At 35.4% G+C, this 25,721-nt stretch overlaps 1 protein-coding gene across 3 annotated transcripts in view; it reads left to right on the forward strand.

Moving 5' to 3' along the window:
- Positions 1-25,721, forward strand: part of FTO (FTO alpha-ketoglutarate dependent dioxygenase) — a 257,390-nt gene that overhangs the window by 37,563 nt on the left and 194,106 nt on the right. For all 3 annotated transcript variants that reach the window (XM_085303867.1, XM_085303868.1, XM_085303870.1), the window contains exons 2-3: positions 12,429-12,506; positions 16,637-17,288. In XM_085303867.1, the coding sequence (XP_085159993.1) occupies positions 12,429-12,506; positions 16,637-17,288 (730 nt within the window). The remainder of the gene's footprint in view (positions 1-12,428; positions 12,507-16,636; positions 17,289-25,721) is intronic.

Here is a 25,721-nt window from a genome sequence, read left to right on the forward strand (position 1 = left end):
TCAGTAGGTCATTTCATGGATTTATCCAGTTTTGGATACTATGCCACACAGGGTTGAATGTGTGGGTATTTTCCTATCCACTGTTCCAGTTTCAGTACCTGTGATAATCAGTAGGATTGCCTCTCCTCTTTTCTTGCTTGAAGATGAAATCCAAACTATTCTTGAATGAATTAGTACTATTGGTAAGGACTGTTTATTTATTAGATTTGGCCTTTAGAATATACAGTAGTATAAATCTAACTTTTTCAGCAGAAGGGAGCAAATTAGGCAAAGGAGAATTGGGAGAAACCTGGAATTACATTCTGTCTGCCAGCCTCTCCCTTTCTCACCTTTGGAAATCAAGACTGTATTTGAGAAAATAGTATGGAAGAGGAAAGAGAGAATTTTTTAAAAAGACATCATTGCTGTGCTACTTCTATTCACAAAGTACAGACACAGTGTGAAGAGCAGGGCTATATAGACTCTCAGGCCAGTAAGAAATATTAGGGTCTGGGGAAAAGGGAAAGAAGGAAGTTTCCTGAAACAAATGGACATAGATGACTTAAATAACTTTTTTGCATGGCCATTTTAACTGACTAGAGCTTTGTCTGCACAATTACATCTCATCATTGTGAGGGAAGAAAAAGTTAACAAGAAATGAGCTCTGTATGTGCAAGCAATGCAATATTTTACAGAAAAATGGAAATTAATATTAGTCTTTGCAAGAGCTAGGACTGTTTTAATTGTGACTAGTAACAGCATTATTTGAAAAAGTAAGTTTTTAGCTAGCTCAACAAATGTTCTTAAGCCGATTATTGACTGATGGATTTGGATTATGAAATGTGTCTTGGTTTGGCACAAAGCAAATAGCTTAGTAGATCTACTTCTTTCATAATAGATCAGTGCTCTGCTATATTTTACATCTTAGTGTACCCTGAGCTTATTCTTTCAGCCACGCAAAGAGAGTATAAGAATGAGATGTGAATATAAGAAAATTGAAGAATCCTTCCATTCATTAGAGGTTGGATTTTTGGATTTTTTTTTTTTTTTTTAAGACTTTAATAGCAATTTAAGTATTCCAAATACTGTGAAATCTGTGAAATACAGTCTCTGGCAGACCTTGGCCAAGTTTGGCTGTTAGGAGACAGCAGAAAACTCTTAACACCAACTTTAAGATTTAAATAAAGCATATTCTGTCTGAAGTAGACCAGTGTCTCCCAGTGTCTCCTGATTCACAGACCACAGGCAATTGGCAAAGTGATGATGAAAACCAAGCTGAGGAATAAGTTGCATGAAATTGTCAGTCTAAGTGTCTGTACTGCCTCCAGTTTATTTCGTTAGGCTGCATGTGCAGGAGTTCCTAGGGAAATATGGATGATTCATTGCAGTCAGTTGGTCTAAACATTTTGGGAACCACTGAACTAAAACATACCATTTAGAAAAACATACAAAGATGATTAAAAAAAAATTCCCATAAGGGAGAATTCATTTCACTCAGTGGTGATCTGCTGCAGCGGTTAATTATCCTTTCTTTTAAATTGTGCTCCCTTTTTCTGGTCTGAACTTGTCTGACTTTACCTTCCAGACACTAAGTTTTGCTAATCATTGCCTGCTAATGTAACTTGAAATGTTAGCTTTGTGTTTCTTATGTGGCTTATTCCCGAGGCTGTGAACAAAGCAAGACCTTCAAACTAAACAAAGTTAACTCCGTTTGAATCTTTCACTGCATAGTGTGCCCTCCTCCCCTGAGTTTTAAAGTTGTTCTTGTTACAAAAGTAAACCCAGTTCTTTTAACAAACCCACCAAAACTCAACAGTGTTTTTCATGTTGTCATATTGTGAAGTAGAGGCAACAGCAGCAGCTTACAGGTTTTCTAACTGTTACAGTCACCCTTTGAACAGTGCTGTGGTTTATGCAGAAACAAAGTTCTTTTCTCATGAGCACACCAGTATATGTGTGCATTTACTACATAGATTGCTTAGATGTATTAAACATTACAAATTGCACTCTGTGCAATCATATACTCCTACATAATATCATTGATATTAAATTTATCTACATGAGTAGTGATTTGTATTTTTTATCTTCTTGAAAAGTATTTTTAAGAAATGACATAAGAGTGTACACCTGTGTAGCTGCAGAAATAATATCATTGGCTGTGCTGTTTTGGAAATGTTGACAATCTATAKAACATCAAATTTGTTGTAACCATGATCACAAATCAGTGATAGTTTCCTTTAAATTTCCAGGGGAAAAGGAAGGGGAATTGCGCAAAGCTTTTGCTCAAAGGCTCCTCTAGTGTGAGAAATGTTTAAAGGAAAATCTGTGTCCATAAAAGAGAAAGCAGTTGTCCTTGAAAAAGGACACATCATAAAGATTGAAGGGAAGAGGCAGCAGAGCTCAGCTTCTGCAAGTGAACCCCAGGGGATCTAGTGTACCCCTTCGTTCTATRTACTCTGGCTGCAGTGATTCTGTTAATTGTGGCATATACTCTCAAGAATCRTGAATATCTCCTTTAAAATATGTTGGCTCTGTAACTAACACACAAGTGCTCCTGGAATACATTTGCTTTTATCTTTAAGGCTTTCAACTCTCTTCCTGTCTTTCCATTACAGAGTGAAAAATCCAGTTAAATAATCAAATATGCTGTCTCTGAAGGCTACAACGGCCTTCAAGTTTTGCTACGTTTGTAAGTACTACTGCTTTTGTAGTACTTATAGTGCTAATGAAATCTATGGAAAATAATTTAGTTCTGCAAAAATATCAAGAGCCAACAATTTTGTAATGGCCTAGGTAGATGTTCAAGTRCTATGTAGTAGGCATGACAGTTACAGTATGTGAAATTTAATGCTCTAGCTGCTTATTGATCTTTTTTGTAGCCAGCTGCATGGGCACAAGCCTTTGCACTTAGCACCTGCTGTTTCTACATTAACACCATCTTTAGCATTGTTATCAAGGGGACTTTGGAAAGCACACTTGGTAGTAAACTTGGATACTTACAGAAATATGTATTTTTTTTTGTTTTGTTTGTTTTCCCAAGGATCTGTTTTATTTTCACTTTAGTTTTGACTGCTTTTCTTTTTTTTCTTTTTTTTTCTGGGTGATGTTTTAACACCTAGAATTCTTTTTTTTTCCCTTCTTTTTAAGTACCGTTATTACACGTGGGATTACTTATCAGAATATATAGGGACGAGAATTCTGGCAAGGCTCGATATATTCTGCAAATGATGAAAAAACACAAGAAAATTCATTGCATCTTTGACCCTAATGGTGGTTTTGACAGTAAGTRGTAGTATTTGCCTAGATAAGATGAGAAATCCATAGAATCAGCTTTAGTACCTTCAATGTCAAGTATGCAAGTAGATAAATGGGCATAATCAGCCACACCCACAATAGTTGCCAATTCAATCTTGATTTCTCTCTTTTGGGTACAAAAGGTATTACCTAGGTTAGCAAGGCTGTTTTTCCCAAAGGAATATGGCTGTTGACTCTTCCTTTAGCCACTCTTCTTTCTCATACTAGTTGGTGGAGTGCATCTCCAAAGCAGAGTTGTCAAAGTCAGAGCTAATAGTGACTTCAGAGCATTTGTTCTTTTGTGCCATAAATCCAGATGTCTACTTATTATGGTGCATACCTTCCTGCAAACTTCTGCTACAGTTACTAAAGAAATTGAGTGCTTTAAACTATTACTGTAGAAACCAAAGGGGTCTCATCTTGTGAAGTAATGTGCAAATACATTGAAGGGGGGAAAAAAAAAAACTTCTGAATAGTTTGTTCTGTGAAGAAAGCACTTATTCTTAGCATCTTTGGTGTATTTTTTTTAACCTCAAGAGATATTCCCTGCATTTAAGAAAAGATAAATGTTGTAGGAAGGAGTCAAAGCCTCTCCTTTTTATTCTATCTTGAAAAGTTTATGTAGCTGTAGTTAGGTAAACATTCATTAAAATAGTAATTTATCTGAAAAACTGTATTAGTGTGTATTAGTACACTGCTTATGTACGTGTTTGCAAGTTCTTCATCTATATCTATAGAATTTACAAGCTTGTCGCAAATATTTTGAATCTGTATCTCAAGCTGTGTTAGCCCTTGGTTTTAGCTCTGGTTGTTGGCTAATTTACTGTTAGTTACTTACTGTTACTTTAAGAACCACTACACTACTTTGATAGTAATAGTATACCCTGAGCAAGCTCATGAAGTTCTGCTTCCCCMAAATGTCATGCTTCTCATACTGCTCTGGCATTTTTCCTGTCTCCTTGAGTCTTTAAGGGAGTAGCAGGACTATAGTCTGTATTTCCTATTCATAAGASTGGTATGCAGCTGCTCAGTCTACAGACTGGTGCCTTATGCCCTGATAGGGACTTGAATTCAAATTAGGGAACMCCTGTAACATCGTAGTATCCTTAAAATACAAGACTTCTGCAGATAGCAATACCAAATGTATCCTTATTTCAACAYCAACCATTGTTATGATCTGTATTTTTTTTTTTATATCAAATCTTTTCTATATTGAAGGACTGATGCTTAGTGTTTTGTGTCTGGTCAAACCCTGCTTGATTTCTTGAGACTTGGCTGTACAGAGGTATTTTTGAAACATCACACAATCAGTTATGTTGACAGTCACTAAAGTTTCGGTCATCTGGTTCTTTGGAGGTTTTACTKTAAGGATTACTTACTGCTCAGTTAAGAAATTTGGTTTCTCTGACTTGTTCAATGAAACTATGCAAAGAATGGCATGTAAAAATGGTCCAATGTCTTCATTTGATCTGCATGATTCACAAACATCATGTTGATCCCAAAGTAATTCCTTCAGAATTTTTACATGCATGTGCATGTATACTCCATATGTACATGAGGAAAAACTAAGAATTTAGAGGTCCATTTGAAGGACGATCATCATTTTCTGTCATCTGTTTCAACATTCTTACTTCACACCTAATACAGCTGATCCCTTTACCAGCGGGTACCTACTGGAAGRGATTGCACAAATGAGAGAGAACAAGAAATGGACAGTGATGCTAAGATGCTTGCAGTGGTGCTGGAAGTTTATTGACAGGGTATGGTGGAGAGGCTGAGGAGTATTCTGTTGGCAAAAAGCAGCTGTGTTTGAATGATTTACCATTTCAAATTTCTATTATATAACTTAGTGCTAAACCATGTGTGACCAATCTACAGTCAACTGGGTAAGAAAATTGCTGGTCTTGTTTCATTAACAGCCCCTGGCCAACAAAACAGTGTTCCTGTAGGTTAAAACAACAATTAAGGGGCCCTTAACRTATCAAGGCAAGCCTCTGAGAGAGGATACTGGTAGCAAAGACATTTTTCACACATTACTAAGCTGCTTCAATGCATAAATTAACTTAGTTCAGTTATATCAGTATGTTGTGCATATGCATGACTGGTCTTTGTGTTTGCATGTGTGTGGGAACCAAATTCTGGGCCTGTTGATTTATGAGAAAGGGTAAGAGAGGTTGAAGTTGGTAAGCAAAGCCAAACAGTACCTTAGCAGGAAGGAATATCAAGCAGTCTTTAGACAGCTGCTCAGTGACAAATACTGGTATTAGACCTAAGATCTGTTTGCATTACAATAGGCTGTTCGTTWTATATTTTTCTTTATTTAGTACTCTAAATTACATTGGTTTGTTCAGTGGGACAGTAAGATGCCCAGTGACTACATTAAATAACTAGCATTCTGAAATGCRGTGTAGGGAGCCAGTTTGGAAATGGTTACAGCCATAGTCTTAAGGCTTTCTAACAATATTCGTATACGCTCTTCAGCTATAGTATGCRAAGTACAGTCCACTGTGCTCATATGTCTGCCAGTATTTTTGACAGGCTGGATCACAGTGTAGCACAGACAAGACTGTTGGTAAGTCTCACTATAATGAAGGGTAACCTGGAAATGTAACTTTTTCATGTGAATAAGTGGCACTCTAAAATTGGCCAGTCCCTTAAGATCTTTTAATTAGTGGAGTTTATAGAGATAATCTGAAGAGAGATTTTTCTGAAATCTAATATATGTGGTAATTGAACTTAGAGTAAGAAAAAACATATTCTAAATGCACTATTGCAGTTTTTATTTTTAATTTCTGACATAACTGGATTTAGTGAGTCACAGGAATGATCTTGCTTCTTGGATGCTATGAAGTTTTAGTAGCTAACACTTGGAAAACTCGGTGGTTTAATAAAATGTCAACTTGAAAATTTGTAACTATCCAACATTCCTACTSTAAGTATTTGTAACTGTATTTGTATTTTATTTTTTGTTTTAGGGTGTTTTCTTTTAAAGTGATTGRTTTGTTTCTAGATGAGACTTTAGTGTTTTGTCTCAAAATTTTGAGAGCTTCAGAGCGCCTGATGTGGTTATATAATGTTTTCTCCATGCATGGCCTGAAGGAAAACAGTGTTCCATTACAGTTGATTAAAAAAAAAAAAAAAAGAAAAAAAAGAAAAGGTGAAAGAGAGATATGATGTGCCTCATTCTCACATGAGGAAAAAGCCAATAGAAAGGAGGGTTTTGTAGAATCTCAAAGGTTTGTTTCTGAACTCATGGCTCTGAGCTCTCTTTCCTGAGAGCGTGTATTCTCAGAGTGAGGCTGGCTAACCATGATAACCTTTGGGAGAACAAAAGAATATCAGCTAAAACAATATGAAGATAGAGATATTTTCTTATGCTTTGAATATAGCCCTTTTTTTTAAAAAAAAAAGACTGTCCCAGAAATTTCTGCAAACTCATTGGATTGCATGGAAGACAAAAATACGCGTGTGCGTGCTAATGACTAAGTCTAGTCCTGGGTCAGGATTCTCAAAAGTGTAAAAGCTGCAGCTGAAAGTTAACAGAACTTTCTGGCAGTGTAAAAAATGGCCAGTCTGTTAGCGCCTTTCATTAGAAGTTTATAACACAAAGTCTTTTGTAGGCTGTGAGAATGGAGACCAGGTCTTAGAGCTGCTAGGTGTTCCTCTTGCACTCAGCTCTAGTACCGTGTTGCTGCTTCCTTTTTTCCTGGTAAGAATTTGTCAAGTATACATGCGAGATAAGTAAAAGTCAGCCTAGTTAAAACTTTCTGCTTTCTTTTACCTCTCGTTGCTGTGGGGCTGCTGGCAATGGGAGGGAGTAAAAACAAGGAGAATTTTTAAATCTTTGCTATATATATATATATATGTGTGTGTGTGTGTGTGTGTGTGTATATATATATATATGTATGTATATATGTATAAAATCATTGACCCCATAAAGTTAAGGCAGCAACAAGGTGAGCCTTTAGATGACTGTAACACAAGTCATGTAGTGAATCAGAAAATTCAATTACATTGCAAGGAATAATGTGTATGAGTAWGCAGAATTATTTTGCTAATAGTGCTATTTGCTCTATATAAGACAAGCTGGTGCAGATATTTTTTTTCAGCAGTTAACTGAAAAAGTAAACTTAAGAGACATTAAATACACACATGGAAATACCATTAGACATGAATTAATTACATTATAAAGACAGTTATGTTAACTACCATATTTCAAGGACCCATCATAACTAATTGGAAATTTTCTTAACATCCTAGAACGCTTGTATTTAAAACAAACAAACAAAAACTCCCTCAAACACTGAAATAACTATTTTAAAGCTCATTTAAAAAAAAAAAAAATCTGTATTGACAACTCGTATACACTTCCTTTTAAGGAAGTGTGTGTGTTTAATTTCATTATTTACAAAATGTTTTTTGGATTGCCCCCCACTCCTCCTTGACCAGCCTGTGAGGGAATTAATGACTTGGGGAGCCGGAGTATCTCTTCTGTTGTTCCCACTGTGGGAATGGAGTAAATGTGCCRGTCTGTGCTTTGCACCCTGAAAAGCAGAGCTAAGACTCCAGCCAGTTCTCAGACACCTGCAGAGTGTAGCAAATGGTTGTTCCTCAGTGTAACTTGTATAGGAAATCCATGCAAGTAATGAATATCTGATTTGTAAGAATTGTTGAACAGAAAACAGGAAGATAAATGCAACAGATTAAAATATTTGGGCTATTCAGTTTTTCATTGAATTTTCTTCTTCTCTGTATCTTCTTTGTAGTTTGATTACCTTTTGTTTTGTTCTGTTTAATACTGCTTTAATGCTGGAAGTAACTAAGTACTCAGTCTGCAAACCAGGTTGCTTGCATCCCTACATAGGTTGGGAATGTGATGGTTAAAAGTTTCAAAATGCATTTTTTTTCAGAAAATTCTTTTGGGGGATAATGAGATGGGCCTTCCCAGAAGAGTGAGTAGCAGTCATGCTTTTAGGGGTCTACTGGTCTGAATAAAGTATATTCTTTAATTAGTCACTAGAGTGAATGCTAAAACTAACATCTCTAAATGTTTTGTAGGCAGCGTTGTATCTGTCCGTAACTCGCACTTTTGTGACTAACCTTTTACATCTGTATGGGATGTTAGTCCAGGTCCAGAGAGATTACTTGGTGTAGTGAAGCTGACATTTTCCCCTAGCAGCATCCTGAGTACATGAGACACGCAGGGCAGTAAACAGCCCAGGGTTATATTTTAAAGGCAAATCCTACTTAGGTTGTTGACTTAAGTCTACTTGAGTGGGCAAATGTAATTTCTCACTGCATTTTATCCTAAGTRCTGGAAAAATAAACTTTTTGTTTCTTAATATTTTTTGGGTTTTTATGCTTTAGAAGTTGTTACGACATTGCAGCCTTAAATGTGTTTTCAGTACTGTTTCCGGCAAAATAATGATCTGCAGCCTGAAAGAACATTATTGCCTTCTGACTTGTTTGATGATGAAACTAAGTGGAAATTCTACATTTGAAACAGTAAGACCTTCACTAGCCTTTATAGCCTATATGTTGAAGTTTGTCTTACAATTAAGAGAGACATGAAACATCCTGAGAATGGTATTGACATCCTTTAGGGAAACGTATCAACTGCGGAAATTCTTACGCTGTCATGCTCCTTGGCCAGAAAATATCATTAAGCCCCATCTCTCCCTTAACCATTTAATTTGGAAAAAACAACCAACGTGTTTRCAACATAACTGCATTTTGTCCTGTGAATTTATGTGTGTGTTGACTGTGTTTCTATTATTTCTTCTGCTCTGTRACATATAGTGCATTACTTTTTTAAAAGTTACTTCATGGCAAAAAGGTACATATAGTGGTAGAGAGGGTCTACCTATTATTATTACCATTGCATTCATTAGTGCATTCATTTATTAGTAATAAGTGGGTARAGATTGATAATGTCAGCAAGGAAGTTCATCATACATTGTAAAGGTGGATATTAGTGCTTCTGGCATTTGTTTTAGTTATCAAAACCGAATATAACAGTTCTGTTAACAGTCAACAGCTTGTGAAATAAGGTGTTTATGGGTATTTTTTTCTTTGACAGCAAAAATGCAGCACGTACCAGGTTTCCTGAGCAGTGCACAGTGCATAGTGATATTATAGTGATGGTGCACGTAAAAAGATGATCTTTTCATGTATCAGCATTGCTAGTCTATGTGTAGAAATTACATTGCCTTTTAAAGCATAAGAAATGTAATAGTGATATCTGAATGAACTGTCATCCTGTTAATAAAGATTTTCTAAAACATAAGACTAGGATTTAGAAAAATACACTCTAGGATATCCAGTATCTTCAAGTAAAGACACTTTTTCTGTACTGTAAAATCTACAGGTTTACCTATTGAAGTGCCTATAAGCAACACTTAYGTAACAGTCCTGAGACTTAGTCTACAGGCAGCTGATATAGCTAGATCTTTGACTTTTCCTTTTTTGACTTTTTGGAGATATTTGTGAGTAGCTTGATGTTTGCGGCATTTGACAGCTTCTTGCATAAGAGATGAGCAGTGTGTTTAAACCACCCAGCTGTGTGTATTAGTCTGTACATCAAGCTGAGGAGCAGCACTTAGCCAGACCTGACAATCAAATGTGAGCTAGTACTACCTATACACAACAGTGCATTTTAATGTTGCRTGCTTAAAAAACAGCCAAGAGGCTGTTTTTTGACAAAGAAATTGTAAGAATCTCTCTGCTTTCTGCCTCTTTCACCCTCAATTGTGAGTATGTTGAARTACAGGATTTTTTTCTGTGGTTAATGTGTTTTATTTTACAGGTAACAAAGGCAATCTAATATTTTCAGTGATTATATGTAATAAAATTGCAGCAACTTTTTTATAATACAGAAGAGTTACTGTTTTGGAATATGCAGCATATTAGCATATAATTTTCTGCCAACTTAATCTGAAGTTACATGATGCTTGGTTTCACCAATGACTTCATGTCAATACGCAAGGTGTCCCCAAAGGGAGCTAGAGACCTAGTGAGACTACATTTCTAGTTTGTAAATCTCAGCGCTGTTCCTGTCAGGCTGGTTAGAATCAGTGAACGGCAGATTGTGAGTGTGGGGATGAGTAAGTGAGAACTACATGCTCTTGTTTTAGTTTGATCTGGCACCTCTAACCCTTAAAAGCTTCTACTCTTCTTCCTGAATTTAAATGTGTTGTCTTCCCTGATGCTTAAGCTTGAATAAAAGAAATTCACTGTCACAAAATCGAGTACATATTAAGTCTCTTCATAGTTCAGCTTTCCTTGTTTTGCACTTACTATAAGCAAGAAGCATGGAGTTCTTTTTTTTTTTTTATCTCTCCCTCCCTCCCTCTTTTTAAAAAGTGATTTAACTGCTAGAATCATAAAGATCTGTTTTGACATATTAACCAGCTGCAATGCGAAAAGATTGTGAAAAGGAAAATTTACAAAAGAATTCAGAAAATGTGTTTAACAATGAATTCTCATGTCTGTAGAAGTATCAAAGGGGAAAGTAGATTAAAGCCTTACTAACTGCTGCTTTAATGAAGCTTCATTAACAAAGACATATAAGGAATAAATTTGCAGTAACATGTAGGTAACAAAGRTTTAGCTCAGTTGGTTAGAGTCTGGTGCTGCTAATGCTAAGGTCATGGGTTCAATCTCTGTACGGGGGTATGCTGAGAGTTGGAATAAATGATCTCCAGAGGTCCCTTCCAACCTTACCATTCTATGAAATCTGTAAAAATATGTGGTTATTCCTGTATAACTTCTGTGAAAGCCTTACTGATACTGTTTTTTAACTTAATGTGCAACTTCATCTGTATTACAGCCCTACCATTCTCATATAAACTATATTCCACTTTCTGCTTGTTCTTACTACACAAATACTTTGAGTGTGCTGAAACTTCAATTATTTCTTGTGACAGTGTCTATAGAATGGAAAATACTGTAATAAGAACGAGAAACTGAATTCTTTCATTATTTGAAATATTCACTGGGGCGAACATCTAGTTTTATGATCCAAGTTGCATTTCATTAGCGAGTGTGTGTTAATGATCAAAGTTTGTAAAGAAACCATCCTTGCATACTAAAAGAGAAAAGGAAGACACAGAAGGGAAAGCAGATCAACATTMTAGGCCTGTGCTTTCACTGCAACAATTTTTACACTCTTGTTAATCTTTACTTATATCACTATAACACTTATAACACTATATATTGTAGTGTTTGACTGTGGGTAGATGAATGTGGATAGACTTGTCATGGATTTTTTTTGAATTGTTTGATTCCAAAAATTGTATGGCTTGTATCAAGCTTCTCTCTTGCACTGTCCAATTTGTTAGCTGCACAATTAACTGTGTAACAAATGCAAAATTTCCATTAATTAATTAAAACATGAGAAAATAGTTCTTTTTGTATCAATTTCTTTAAATAGTCATAATGTTGACTAAACATTAATGAAGATAATCTACTCAAGAAAAGGTTATTTCATCTAATTTCCGCAGACAAACAGAAACAAAACGGAAGTGAAAARGGAGACAAGAGAAAAAGGGGGAGAGGAAAACCCCTTGTTTACAGTCAGCTGCTGCTTAGATCACTACCAACTTCAAATCAGAGTTGAGGCTGTCTGCTGGGGTGGCAGGTCTGAAGCATGGCATCTTAAATATTGTCAGATTTTTGGACAGTGAGGTGCAGTAAATGAKTCTTTCTTTTTCCATTGCCCGTCTGATTTGGGAGCCATTTCAGACTGTCCAAAACTTAGGCTGGTTGTTTTAATAAGATATATTATTAAGCCACTAAATGAAATGTGTGATCATTGGGTCCACAAGTTGAAGTAGAAAATAAAATGAGTAAGAAATAAGAAATGAGCTTCAAGAAGTAGACAGAGGTATGCAAGACACTGTACAATGATGGATTTTCCTCAGTGTAGTAAGGATGAATTTAGAAGGAAAAATACTCACATGCTTGGAAACTACCTAACCCACATTACTGCTTTAAAAAGCTCCTTGAATTTGCAACCGGTTTTCCTTAATTTTCAAGAACTGAGGCTAGTAAGACACACAAGCTCACATGCTTGTGTATTTCTAATACAAGTAGTTTAATACTTAACTGGTTTTATCTTGTTTTCACTCTAATTTTCTGTGTTTTTTTTTTAACAGAAAAAGAAGCTTCTTGAAGAGCTTGGAGAGAACAGACTTCCATATATGACACCAGARGATGCTGGTTTCCATCAGTTGGTAATATATTTTTCTTTTAAATATATTTGTTTTAAACTAAGTTTTCTTTTTTTATTAAACCAAAAATTTTTCTTTGAAGAGACACTATGAAAGTTGATACGAACAAGTGTCAACTCTTCTGGTTTCTCCTGATGGCTGATAAAGATGATGCACATTGATATTGTGTGATATAAGACCTCTAGAATGAAGGTATTCAAGAATGAAAAACGCAAGCAAAATTTCCAYGGATCTCTTCTTTAATGTATGTTTTGCCCAATGAAGAATTTTAGAATTGGGCCTCCAACTGCGGGTTGAAACACTATAATATCCCTTTTTAAAGCCAAGTTATAAACAGAATTTGAGGAAAAATAGAAATAAGATAATACTAACAGAAGCAATTCACAAATATTTCTTAAATACAGTCTATGATTTCATGATGTAAGGGTCAGTTTGCTATTCACTGCTGATTGCTGGTGCTGCTCTATCACTTGAGTCATCCTCTAGAATCATCCTCTGTATTGAGAAGCCCTGGTACATTGGATGAAAAAGTGTAGGTATATTTCAAATGTGTGTGAAACATTCATATGAAAAATTAAGCCTCAGATGTTTCTTTCATGTCCTGTGGTTGTCAGTCACCTTGTTACTCTTGACAGTGGGCAGTGAACTATCCTTTGATACTTGCTGTCAGAGTTACAGCACACGATACATATTTTTTTGCCTTTTACTTATTCCTTCCAAAACAACAAGGTATCCAGTGTGAACCCAGTGTTTACCCTATGTTCTGATCTGTTAATGCTTTCATTATGTAAGATATTGCACAACGACTGTTTGGATTTAGAGAAGAACAAGCTATTTTCATGTGATATATCTGAAATATGTTTCCACTTCCTGATTTCTTATGGGCCATCAGTATTTTTTTTWAAGCTAGAATCATAGGTACAATGTGTAAAATACAATGCTTTAATGATTTAAAAATATTTAATAAGAATGACTTCTTAAATTTGCCATAATAGAATATATAATTTAGTAATTGGTTAATCTGACCTGAATATGTCCTATCTACATAATTGTTCAAAGAACTACTGAGATACTGCTATAGAACTGCTGGTGCGCTCATTGTTTTTCCTGTTCATTAATTATATATCCTGTTTTCATAATGGTACGTATCATACAGTACTAATCTTTATATGTATGTAATGTTCTGTCACTAGTAAGTATCCTATGATTGTAAAATTACACTATTCTTATCTTACTCCTACATATCTRGAGTCAATACTTAAATTTTGCRATTTACTGCAATTACTAATTTCAGTGATTATAAGGATTTTGTGTACTGTTCAAGGGTTACAGGTACAACACACTGATTGAGACAAATGAGACAGTTCATGATCCCTAAAGGATTTTTTTCAGGCTTTTGGAAAGCTCAGGAGAATTGTTTCCCAAGTATATATGCAGTTCTTTTAAGGAAGATTGGGATCCAGTACTTTGTGCTGGAGAGTGTAGAGAACCTTCAAAGAGATATCTGGGACGATTTTTAAGTTTTTGTATTTAAAGTTAAGCATRTAAATTCTGTTTTGGAAATCGTAGAATCAGTAAGGTTGGAAGGAACCTCTGGAGATCATCTAGTCCAACCCCCCTGCTCAGCAGGGTCACCTAGAGCATGTTAGACAGGGCTGCATCCAGGCGGGCCTTGAAGATCTCCAGAGAAAGAGACTCCACCACCTCTCTGGGCAACCTGGTCCAGTGCTCTGTCACTCTCACGGGGAAGAAATTCCCCCTCACGGTCAGGCAGAACTTCCTGTGCTTCAGTTTCTTCCCATTGCCTCTTRTCCTGTCACACGGGACAACTGAAAAGAGTTTGGTCCTGTCCTTGACACCCTCCCTTCAGGTACTTACACACATTGATAAGATCCCCCCTCAAATGATGACTATCTGTAGATATCATTATGTCAAATAGGCTTTTTTCCTCCCCTAGTTTTTGGAAACCATAAAAATCTCAGAAAATATGTAGTAGTAGCTTCACTGGAAAAATTCACAAGCAGTGGTGGCAAGGTGTGTGAACCAAGTTATATTTAATCACTATTTTTCATATAGTCGTCTTTTTATTTTCATCTTTAGAGTAGGAACAAATGACCCCATAAAATCTTTTCTTAAGTATTGTGGGATGTTATTGTGCATRTTATTATGCAAAGTCTAACCATTTTCCTGTGGTAGAAACTATATAGACTGACTTACTACATGGTTTGTATTTTTAAAGACAAGCTTTTTGCATTTTACCGTTAATTTTYGGAAAGCCAGGTACAAAACTGAGTTGGAAGTAGATGATACCAGTAAAGTCAACTTGAGTTGTACCTGAAGTAGCCAACAGATGTTCTATGTCAGTGTGGTGCTTTTGTGGTGATGTTGCAGAGCGTGGGTGTATATGTATGTTTTAAAGGCACTTTGAACGTAAGCTATTACRTAAACAAACATTTTTGAAGAGTCAGTTTTGTGCATCCGCGTGCTCTGGCCCCATTCCCTAATGCCTTCAGGTTTTGGCTTTCCCTAAGTGTTTCCTGTAAAACTGTCACTGTCTACTTGCTCGCCAGGCTAGTGCCTATCATCTGGGCAAAAGGAAATAGGTACAGCAAGCTCCTTCTGAGCTTCCCATGTGCTAATTGACACCTAGTAGGCTTGCATTACAGCCTTTCCCTTGCTAAGTTATTAATTTGTATCTGTTCCTTTTACCTATCCATTAATTTTAATGAAATATATAGGAACTTAGTTTATTTAGAAAGTTGTTCTCTGGCCTTTGTCCAGTTTGATGGTCTCAGCAGTATTTATGGCAGATTTGCAGGCAACCAGTAAAAGGTGTGATTAGGTGATCTTCACTTCCTCAGGAAATCAGATTAGCAATAACAAAGTCATCCAAGCCTTCCTGGAGTGGGAAGTGATATTTTGCATACAAAGCAAGATACTGCTGATTAGCAGCATCATGCCTTTGCTGGGAATTGTCTGTGCAAACTGCTGCATTGTGAACTCCAGAGGGTATCACAGGAGGAGAGAGAGGGAAAATAAGGTTAGAGATRTTATAATTAGAAAGGAGGAATTAGATGGTGTGTGTTGAGGACTGTGAAAATAGAAAGGTCTAGTAAATTGAGCATTATTTTGAAGAGAACGAGGTGCAATACAGCAAAATGCTTGATGTTTTTTACACTTCACAGTTTTATTTTCTTTGCTCTATAAATTGTTTTTTATATGTGTATTTCCTATATTTTTATCCAAGATGAAACATCAGCAGTTTATCTAAGGGGCTCCTGAAAAATGCCATTAGTTTCTTTCAGTGAGACTGACCAAGCATTTCTTAAYTGCTAAACCTAAATAGTGAAAGTCTGGAGGCAGAGCAAGGGGTTCAGCACTGTGCTAAGTAACTTCTCTTGAAGTGTAGACATGCACTAACTCAACAGGAAGCTAGGAAGCTTGACAGCTTTCCCAAGTTCTGACATCCTTTCAAAATAATGCTTAGCAAGAAAGATTATGGAAGTGTCATATTGCTATGAACATTTCAAAGCTTTGTCTATACTGCTTTTTAAAAATGTGATCACAAATTTGTAAATGTCCTTTCAGATCCTTTTCTCTGTCTTTGCAGAGACTGGATGAGTCTCTGCTTCTTAAGAACTGGGCCCAGGAAACCAGGCTGTGATGGAGCTCGTATGATTAGCCAGTATTTTACCTTTGATAAGGCTAACATACCAGATAATGGGTAGCCAAAGAGGATCCCATACTAAGGCAAATTTTACGTTTTGGATATTAAAGGAACATAGCTTAGTAGGCATTGCTCAGCCCTTGTATTTCTGAGGCACAGTGTTTCTGATTGACATATTCTGCAGAGTTTTAATGTGGTAGAGTTGCTTTTAGATTATACTTTCAGTTCTTAAGTTTTGTGGCACTTAAAAATAAAGATTTGCCTTGGTGATACTGTCTGGTTACAGGCCACTGGTATATGTGCACAGTTTGTGTAATATGTTGGAATGTGGTATTTATGTCTTTGCCATGCTCTAGACTCATGCTTGATGGCTTGTCAGTTGAACCTTACCTGTTCTTGAATGTATGAAATACTTTGCTTCATGTGAAAAGAGTAACTTTTTGTTTGTTTGTTTGTTTTTCTTTAGTGGGAGACCAAATATTCCAAACTAATTTTCAGGAAATCTGATACAGTACCTGAAGAGCTCCATCAAGCAGTACAAGAAGGCTTTTTGACCTTGAGAAAATATGATTGTTTCTTTCAAGATCTTGTAAGGATCAAAGGAAAAGATTTTGTCACCCCAGTGTCTCGTATATTAATTGGAAACCCAGGATGCACTTACAAGTACTTGAACACAAGATTATTTACAGTTCCTTGGCCTACTGAGGGTTATGAAATAAAATATTGCAGTCCTCAAATACATGATGCTTGTAAAGCATTAATCAAACTTAATGACTATTTGCATATTGAAGCAGTCCAAGCATTACAAGGACAAAACTCATCTGAGACCAAAGATACTGTTGTAATAGATAGGGAACAAAATTGTGATGCTCCTACTAAGGAGAAAGGGTCTGTTTTAAAAGATCAAAGCAGTTGTTACGTTTCAGAGGATGACTACACGAGTCTAAAGAACAGAACATCTTTTAACTTGACTTTATTAAATTATATGGATCCGCTACAAATGCTGTACTTGAAACAAGAGCCTTATTTTGGAATGGGGAACATGGCAGTGAGCTGGCACCATGATGAGAATCTGGTTGCAAGGTCAACGGTTGCTGTGTACAGTTACAGCTGTGAAGGTGAGTGATGGGGAGGCAGTATAGTATGGCTGCAATAGTGAGATAAATATTTTAATTCCCTGAAGCTGTTTTATGTTTCTGTGTTTTAACATGTGTAAGCACATCTGCATGCTAGTCTAGATTTTTCACTTGCTTCTGAATACATTGTGGTACTAAATGTCATCTTTTTTTTCATTTCAGTGCCTCTTTTGTTTCTAGTAACACCCATGCAAAATGCATGTATGTTGACTACAGCTGGCCTTATCAGTTTTTTTCTAAGTAGATTTAAAAATTGCTATAATTAACTTTCAGATGAAGTGCCAAGAAATCAAAATATGTCAAATCTGTGTTCCAGGTTACCACAGGTGCCTATTTTCTATCTTGTAAAATGTTTTATTGTAGTTGAGATCATGATATGTATTGGGTGATTTATCGGATACAGACTTGCTCCTGCTTTATGCTGATTTTAGTACTCTCCTTTCTTTGGAAAGAACATTTTGGTTTGGTTTTGTATGAAAGTGTTACTGTATTTACTGGCAGTATATACCTCTTTTGTCTAGGCATGCTGTATGTAGTGCTAATGTATGTTTTGTGGAGGGCCTGCCAACATTTCTGTAGTTGGGAAGAGTGGAAGTTTTCTATTAAAAAAAAGAAAATAAAGTTGTAGATTGGGTTTTGCAGGTTCTTAGTTATTTAGAAAACATCTAAATAATTTAATTGAAGTGGAGAAATGTGTAGTAGTTTCTTTAGTTTAAAGTACCATCCCTGTCTTTTTTATAAACAGGAATGAGTTTGTTTAGTTTTTTTTTTCCTAACAGTTCTGAACAGAGCCTTGATAGATTTTTTTTTTAATGGTTTCCAGTTTTACAAGCATAAGATTAGAATTTAGACAATTAACTAGTTGATGTGAATTTGCAAATGATCCCTTGTGTTTCATAATTCACAGCTGATTTTTGATCCTTCCAAAAATCCTTTGATGTTCACCTCAAAATATGAGAACCATTCACACTGACTTCTGTAGGTTTGGGCCAAAGACCATGATGTAAAAATTACAGCTGATATTTTCATGTGCATTCTGTTGTTGATTTTGTTAATAGTATTGAAACTATAGGTCACTTTGTTCTATAATGTTCAGCTGAAATCACCATGTTTAGAAATTTACATTTTCCTGAACATAAAACATAGCTGTCAAACAGGATAGGAAATGTTCCCTTGACCAATAAAGTGTCAATTTTTTTATGACTGTTGTTCTATCCYGTTTGCCAAAAATCTTGATATGTTGTATCCTGTAAATGTAATTTGTGTCAATAGTGCTGTAGAGAATTTTTCTTCAGTAATATTTTAGGAGAAATGTGATCATGAGTTAATGATAATGTGTTAGAATTTCTTGCCATATGCTTAAAACCTGTTTATTTTAATGTAAAACTTTCATGTGGAGAGGGGGAAAATTAGTCCACTTAACTTCAAATAAATATAAATTAACAAAAAAGTATATTCATAGCTCATTGTCACTTTTTTTGTTCAACAGTTCAGCATGTTAAATAAGTAAAAATTATGCTCTGTATTAAAGCCACTGAGAATGCTATGCAGGATATGATTGACAAGAGTAAAAAGAGATTTTTTTGATATATCTGCACTAAAAAATTTCTTTTCTTTTACAGAGAAGTAGATGATTTTTTTTAATAAAAAAAATTACTCGTACTTAATCTTTTGGGAAGATTTAAAGGCAGACATAAATACTCCAAAAATAGTAGTTTTTCAGTGAATAAATTAATGATTCTGTCATTTTACATTATGCCTAATCTGGTATTTGTGATTATTTATGCAACGATTCTAAAAGTTTGAGTTTGATATATATTGTAGAAGATTTCTTGGCAAATGCAGGCAATATTAAGAAGCCCAGGCTGGAGACTATATGAATGGTAAAGGAATTTTTGGGAAAAAAAAAAAAAAGAAAGATTTTTTTAAAGTCAGCTAATTCTACAGGAAGTTTAATGCCAGTTGAAACCGCTTGAGCATGACTCAGATGGGTTCCATGAACTTCTAAGGGGAGCTGAAGGTGCTCAGCACAGCTGCTGAGCACCACGCAGTATGTTTACCGGTGCAATGTTTACCGCATGTGCAAACAGTTCAGTGATATGTTTTTGTGTTTGGGTTATGGCTGCTGATGCTTGTGTCTCCCTAAAGTGAAGCCATGCTTAGGGTCGGTCCGCTAATTCATAAGTCTGAGGAAATGGATAAACTATGAGTAGCCTTTGAATATGGCAAATTCATTGAAGTGACAATAAATATTTGTTGTGGATGTTGACTTTTTCTACGTGATTCAATAAGCTTAATTAGCGTACTTGATTTTAGAGGATTAAATTGTCATTTTGCTCTCTTGTTTGCCTGTTTATACCTCCCAAAGGAGGTGTTTGTAAACTCATCAGTGCTTGTAATATTCTTTCCAGTTCTATACCACTTGCAGTGCGTTGGTTTCTGCAGTTCACTGAGAYTGTCATATATTTACTTTGTCTCCTATGAAACTCTTCATAACTCAGGTATGAGGAGGCGCAATATATTTCTGAAGACTGTTATTAAACCTTTGGAGAGGCATATTGTGACTCCTGTTCCTATTTTCCATAAATATTTTTGCTGCTTATATCAATATCTTTTATTAATACTTAATCCATTAATCCATTTAGTTAGTGTTGAGTATGAATTCATACATCATATAAAGACTCTGTCATGGAGTCTTTAGAATTAGAATACGTAATAAAAAGAATTTTTTAAAGAAACAATTTTTCATGAGAAAATGTTGATTAGATGAATTGGTAGTATTCTGGGAGAAAATACTGTTGTTGCCTGTCAGCTCTCTACCCCTCAGGTTCTCACTGGTCTCTGTAGCAGCTGAGGACCTGCAGTAGCCTCATAGAATGGAGAAACCAGGGTTTTCCTGGCTAGTACGAATATATCCATATATCCTGCCGCGAATACTGAATCCCCAGCCTTGCAGATTTGGAATAGCCCTAGAAGTCAAGCAGTCTGGCAGTGTTATGGGAGCTGTTTTTTACCTGGCTCTTTAGGGGTTCTGATTATATGGCTTTCTTCTTACTTTAAGTGGTATTTTTACATCATTTCTGATAGGCTTTTATTTTATTAAATGATATTAAAGCAGATGCTTTTGCAATAGAAACACTTTATTTTCTTGTTCGTTTGTTCAGTATGATGCCTTAATGAAAGTTTAATGTTTGATGCTTTGATCAGTATGAATTGCAGTAGAAGCTGGTTTTAATATGTCAGAAAAGTAATTTGAGAGCCAAGGTGAAGATATTAGACCACACTGATGTTCTAATTAGTATCAATGTTCCTTGTTTCAAATGTCGAACTATTTCATAGCAACTTCAAATGAGGAACTTTTTGAACAACAAAATAAGACAGACATTTTACATAATGCTCATCTGAATACTCTTTGCTTTAATTTACATTAAAATAAAAAATAAATTACAATAAATTGGGTTAAAATATATTATAAAATAGTGAAAATAGTCTATCATTTTAAATGAGATTTTTTAAAAAATTTTTGTTTATACCTCATAAAAGTGCATGAGTGTTAATCATAGAATATGATACAGAATGTGTGTTCAATTGTACTATCACTAACATAATCCTGAATTAATTTATTTTTCTTTCAGAATTTACCATGAAACAGGGATTCCAAATTTTGGCGAGTTTAGGATTTTTAACAACAAAGCTTACAGAATTCTACCATGGCATGGGAGCATTGATATAATAACATGTTCAGGATTTTAACATAGTGGGCTAAAAACTCATTTCCTGCACTTTTCTGAAAAGTGAATTGAAATCCAAATATTGTTAGAATAAGAGCAGGTTCAAAAACTGKATTTCTTCTGAGGGCATTTTTTAATGAACGTTTTCCCCTCAAGTTCTCCTAAGTTCCGTAGGAAGTTTTATCATTCACAAGAGCAATTAAGATTAGTGCTTAAGATGAAGTAAAGATACCTAGCTTAAAGGAAATGGAAAATCATGTAGTGACCAGAAGTGGCCATCTTTTTCCTACCTGGACTTTCCACAAACTAAGTTTGAGCTTGGAGGAGTAGTTTCCTCTAGAGACTTTGCTATATTTTGTTTGGCTTGTTGCCTGTAAGATGTACTTGCAATGTAAACTTCTTGGAGTAAAAAGTGACYGGATCTGTTAGCAGACAAGGTAATGTTCAAAGGTTTAACAAACTTGTGATTAGTTGCTGTAATGACTGATGTTGGAGGAGCTTTCATACTTGTTTCTTCTGTAAAAAGATATTTGTGTTTTTTCAAACTACTATGTTGAATGCAACATCTTATTATAAAACCTTATGACTGACATTTCATTTCTACAGTAATTGGGAATAAAAATAAAAGAGAGAGAGAGAGAGAGAGAGAGAGAGAGAGAGAGAGAGATTCATTACATGCTTGTTTCCTCATGAAGTTAGAAAAGTCCTGAAACTATGAAAGCTGTTTCGAATTGGAATCATTTTAAATCTGTGGTTGATCAATAATGCTCTTTATGTCCTGCTTAATGGATAAAAGTTACTGAGTAGTCATTTGTACAATATGAAAACAATTATATTAAGTGTTTTGTAATGTCAGTAATGTATTAGAAATAGTGATTGTAGAAAGAATAAAAATGTTGCATGGAAAAATCTTTACTATTTCTTAACAATGAATAAGTTGGTGGAAGTAGTCAGGTCTATAACTTGTAGGTGCTGGCTAGCTGGCTTTATTATCTGAGATGAACACAAAATTTTAATGAGCCAATGAATGGACTGAAATTGTAGATTTGAAGCTCTAGTTTCTTAAAAAGAAAAATCATCATTTGAATGAATACTCTTTTTATTATTATTTTTCCTGACCACACTATCAATACTTTATGAAATACTCATACAGCCTTAGCAGTGTAGGGCTGGGAGAATTTTGCTTGTTTTGTATTCCAGATATGAATTGATAAGAACAGTGCTGGCAAATCCTTCAATTCTGTGTTTGTGAATCTCACTTGTAAGCAAAAGTTAAAATGTTAATACAGGTTAATTAAGCTATTATGCTGTGTTTCTCAGTAATAAGGCAGAAGAAATAACGGGGTAGGTACTCGTTCCCTCCAGCTACTGAAAAGCAGGGCACGCTCTGCTTTTTTCACTTGTCTTGCATGCAACACATGTAAGTTGCTATGGAAGACAGTGAAGTAATATGGACTGCAGTTTTTCTGGTGTTAAGATAATTCCTAGCTGTGTGTTGCTTTTTTGAAATCAGGTGGTTYAGTTGCTTAGTCTATCTGCTGTTCAGGAATTGTCTGTTCATTTTCAGTGCTTTGTGAAAAGTGATTTGGTGGTGCCAAAAGACAGAACTTTTGTTTGTAATTTTGAGGAAATAAATTCTCAAAGTAGTATTGGTTTTGTTAATCAATAGCTTGTATTGTTATTTATGTCACAAATTTGTAACTGGTAGTAGCAATCTGGCTACGGGAATCTCACGCTATAGAAGTGGTTGACAGCATGTTTTGACTGTTCTTTTTTTGCCAGAGTGCAATCTGCTATGCAAGGCAGAGTTGGTCAGTTCTTCAGTGGATTATTTTAACATGCTCTGTTTTTAAAAAGAAGTCTGTGATTGTGGAATTTAATTTTTGGTTTGGTCTAAAAGGAGTTAGATTTGTTGATCTTCAGTTTTCATATTATCATCTTTTCTTCTAGGCTTTTTAAGAGAAAATAGCTTAACAGTTGTACTGGAGTGTAGTATTGCCTGAGTTTGGTCAAAGGGAGGAGGAAGAGTTTTTATTTATTATATTAATTGTGTATAAAGTAAGTCCGATATTTATATTTCATTAAATTATGAATTTATGCCCAAATTCTTTTAAATTCTGGAATAGTTAATCAATATGGGAAGGCTAATTCTTTGTTCTATATTCATATAGCAATGGTTAGTTGGAGTTAATGACAGAAGTAGTTGTTTATAGTCCTTATTCTTTTTGACAGTGTGTTGGCAAAAGCGATACTGTCTTCTAAGAAATCATCTTTGATTTTAAGATTAGATTTAGGATATGATTTGACATTAAAATTTAAACAGGGCACAGTGAGGTTTCAGAGTGCCAAAATACTCTCGAACTGTTCTTGAAGATTTTGGTGCCAAATGGTAAAGAAACTTTTCAAGTTTGCTTTAATTTCTTTGCTGTGGAACAATAACTAAYCTAGGCCCTGGAAAACAATTTCGCTGTTGTTCTGGACCTTACTGTGACCCAAAACCAGTAAAGTGGAGCATGAGAGCTGAGACGTCTCTGCAGTTTGACCATCCAGTTAGAGGAGTAGTGTTGTGGCCCAATTTCAGCAGCGATGGTCTCCCTTTCACTGTTCAATCCTTAATTACATCTTTGAGTCATTAGTGTTATGTTATAAGCTTGTTACCTGGTTGGATCATTATGTTTGGGATACAAGCAGAGAGATTCCTGCTGGCCAAATTCGGTAACTCTTTACTGAGTAGAATTCAAAATTGCAGATAATTTTACTGTATTTCCGTTTAATGCTGCTGCCTTTGACAATTTCAATATAGTTTACTCCAAAACAAATAAATGCTCTTAAGGTCTATTGGTCTATGGAAGATGTCTTGTATATGTAAGAACCACATGATTTATGCTAAATTACCTATGATTTAGACACATCCAGATGTTTTCACTTAAATGGGAACCATAATTATCTAAACTAATATACAGTGTTCAATCATGCTTGAGGTGTGACATACAGCATTTTATATTGACTTCTTGTTACGCATAAGTGTGTCAGCGCTACCCAAACATACACCACAAATRCTAAGGAGTATTTTCCCCCTCACTTTGGAGAGCTTGCATTTAAAAACTAGTAGCAGCTTGCTTCCATTTGTTTCCAAAATAACATGGCAGGAGCAATCAGTTTCAATTGCTGCTGATAATTATAAGGTGCAATCACTAAGAATATAGAGAAAAGGAGTCTGTGAGCTACATTTGAACTCTGTACTTAAGCAATAAAAAATTTATCAAACTGCAAAAAATAAGTCATTTTAACGAGCACATTCCAAGGTGCTGGATTTATGAGGAGACCCCAGGATACTTTGATTGAAATTGCTGTGTCTGATTGTAGTTCTATATTTTATTGGTGCCATATTGTGAACAGTGCTGCTGCCAAAGTGAATAGGAAAGCAGCATAACAGAGAGAGTTAACCGACAAAGGTTACCTCTTTTTATAATGCCCATGATGTATTGCATTAAAAATGCCTTGAAAGCCATCCTATTTGCAGTTTTCAGAGAGCATTTTTTTCTTAAGTTACGATTTATCTGAACAGGGCAAAAAATATGAAAGACCCAGGGAGACTTTAGTATTGATTTTTCTGAGTATTTGCTGGCTCTTGTTTTCTCATTTGTGTGCTCCTTGATGGAAAGGCCTAGAGCTGATCCTGAGCCAGAGCTTCAGTTGGATGAGAACAGCAGCAGTGGAGGGAGGGGAAAGTGGAGACTGGATTTACAGTAGGAGTTTTATTTAACTAAGGACTTCAGGTTGGCTTTGTGAGAGGCTTTTGACTCTCTGGTTCCTGAATTACGCAAAATTTAATCAATTTAGAAAGTTATTAGAATTTATTAAAAGCTGCTCCCAGCTAAACAAATGTTGAAGAATCCATGTGAGATAAATGACTTGAATATTTTGAAAGCTGAGTTCAAGGCTATGTTTTATTTGTGCATAGAGTGATAAAGGCTGTAAATATTTTAGATTTTTTGTTTTAGAAGTAATTTAGAAGTAATAAAGTTTTTAAAAAAAATTATACAAGAGCACATTTGTAATGGACAGGAAAACAGACACACTCAGACAGTTACCAACTTTTAAGCAATAATTAGACTTGCTATATATAGTTGACTCTTTCTAACTGTTGACTGCAGCTCGGTGCCAACTGCTTATTAAAACTTCATCCTCCTCTGTCAAAATGCTCTGTTACATTAGCCACAAAACTGTTATGCCACAGCTTCCAAATACCTTGCTATAAATGCTGACTTTATCTTTCAATTTATAGTGCAGTGAAGTAAGCTTCTGAAAAGAGTTCTGAGGGATTAAGTSCTAAATATTATTTCAATGAAGTGGATTATTTTTTCCCCCAGCTCAACACATTCATGTTGCTTAATGATAAGAAAAGTACTGTGACAAATGTCGCAAATGACATTGACTCTTGCACATGTTGTCTATCATGTTTGGCTAGTCTAAGAATTTTGAGAGAAGAATGACAGATATCATTCCAAGATTCTTACCTCAACTCTGGTCGTCTAGGTGGTATCTTTGTGCAAACTATTCCACCTCACTTTGCCTCCATTTTTTTGGCTTGGTGATATTACAAGTATGTAAACAAATGAAATTGTTCATAAAATGCTTTTGCAGTTTATGACTTGAAATTCTCTCAGAAGTTATCTGGTTT

The sequence above is a fragment of the Rhea americana genome, unplaced genomic scaffold (genome assembly GCF_003343005.1).
Source record: "Rhea americana isolate MKP2758 unplaced genomic scaffold, rheAme1 scaffold_20, whole genome shotgun sequence".
NCBI classification, from domain to species: domain Eukaryota; kingdom Metazoa; phylum Chordata; class Aves; order Rheiformes; family Rheidae; genus Rhea; species Rhea americana.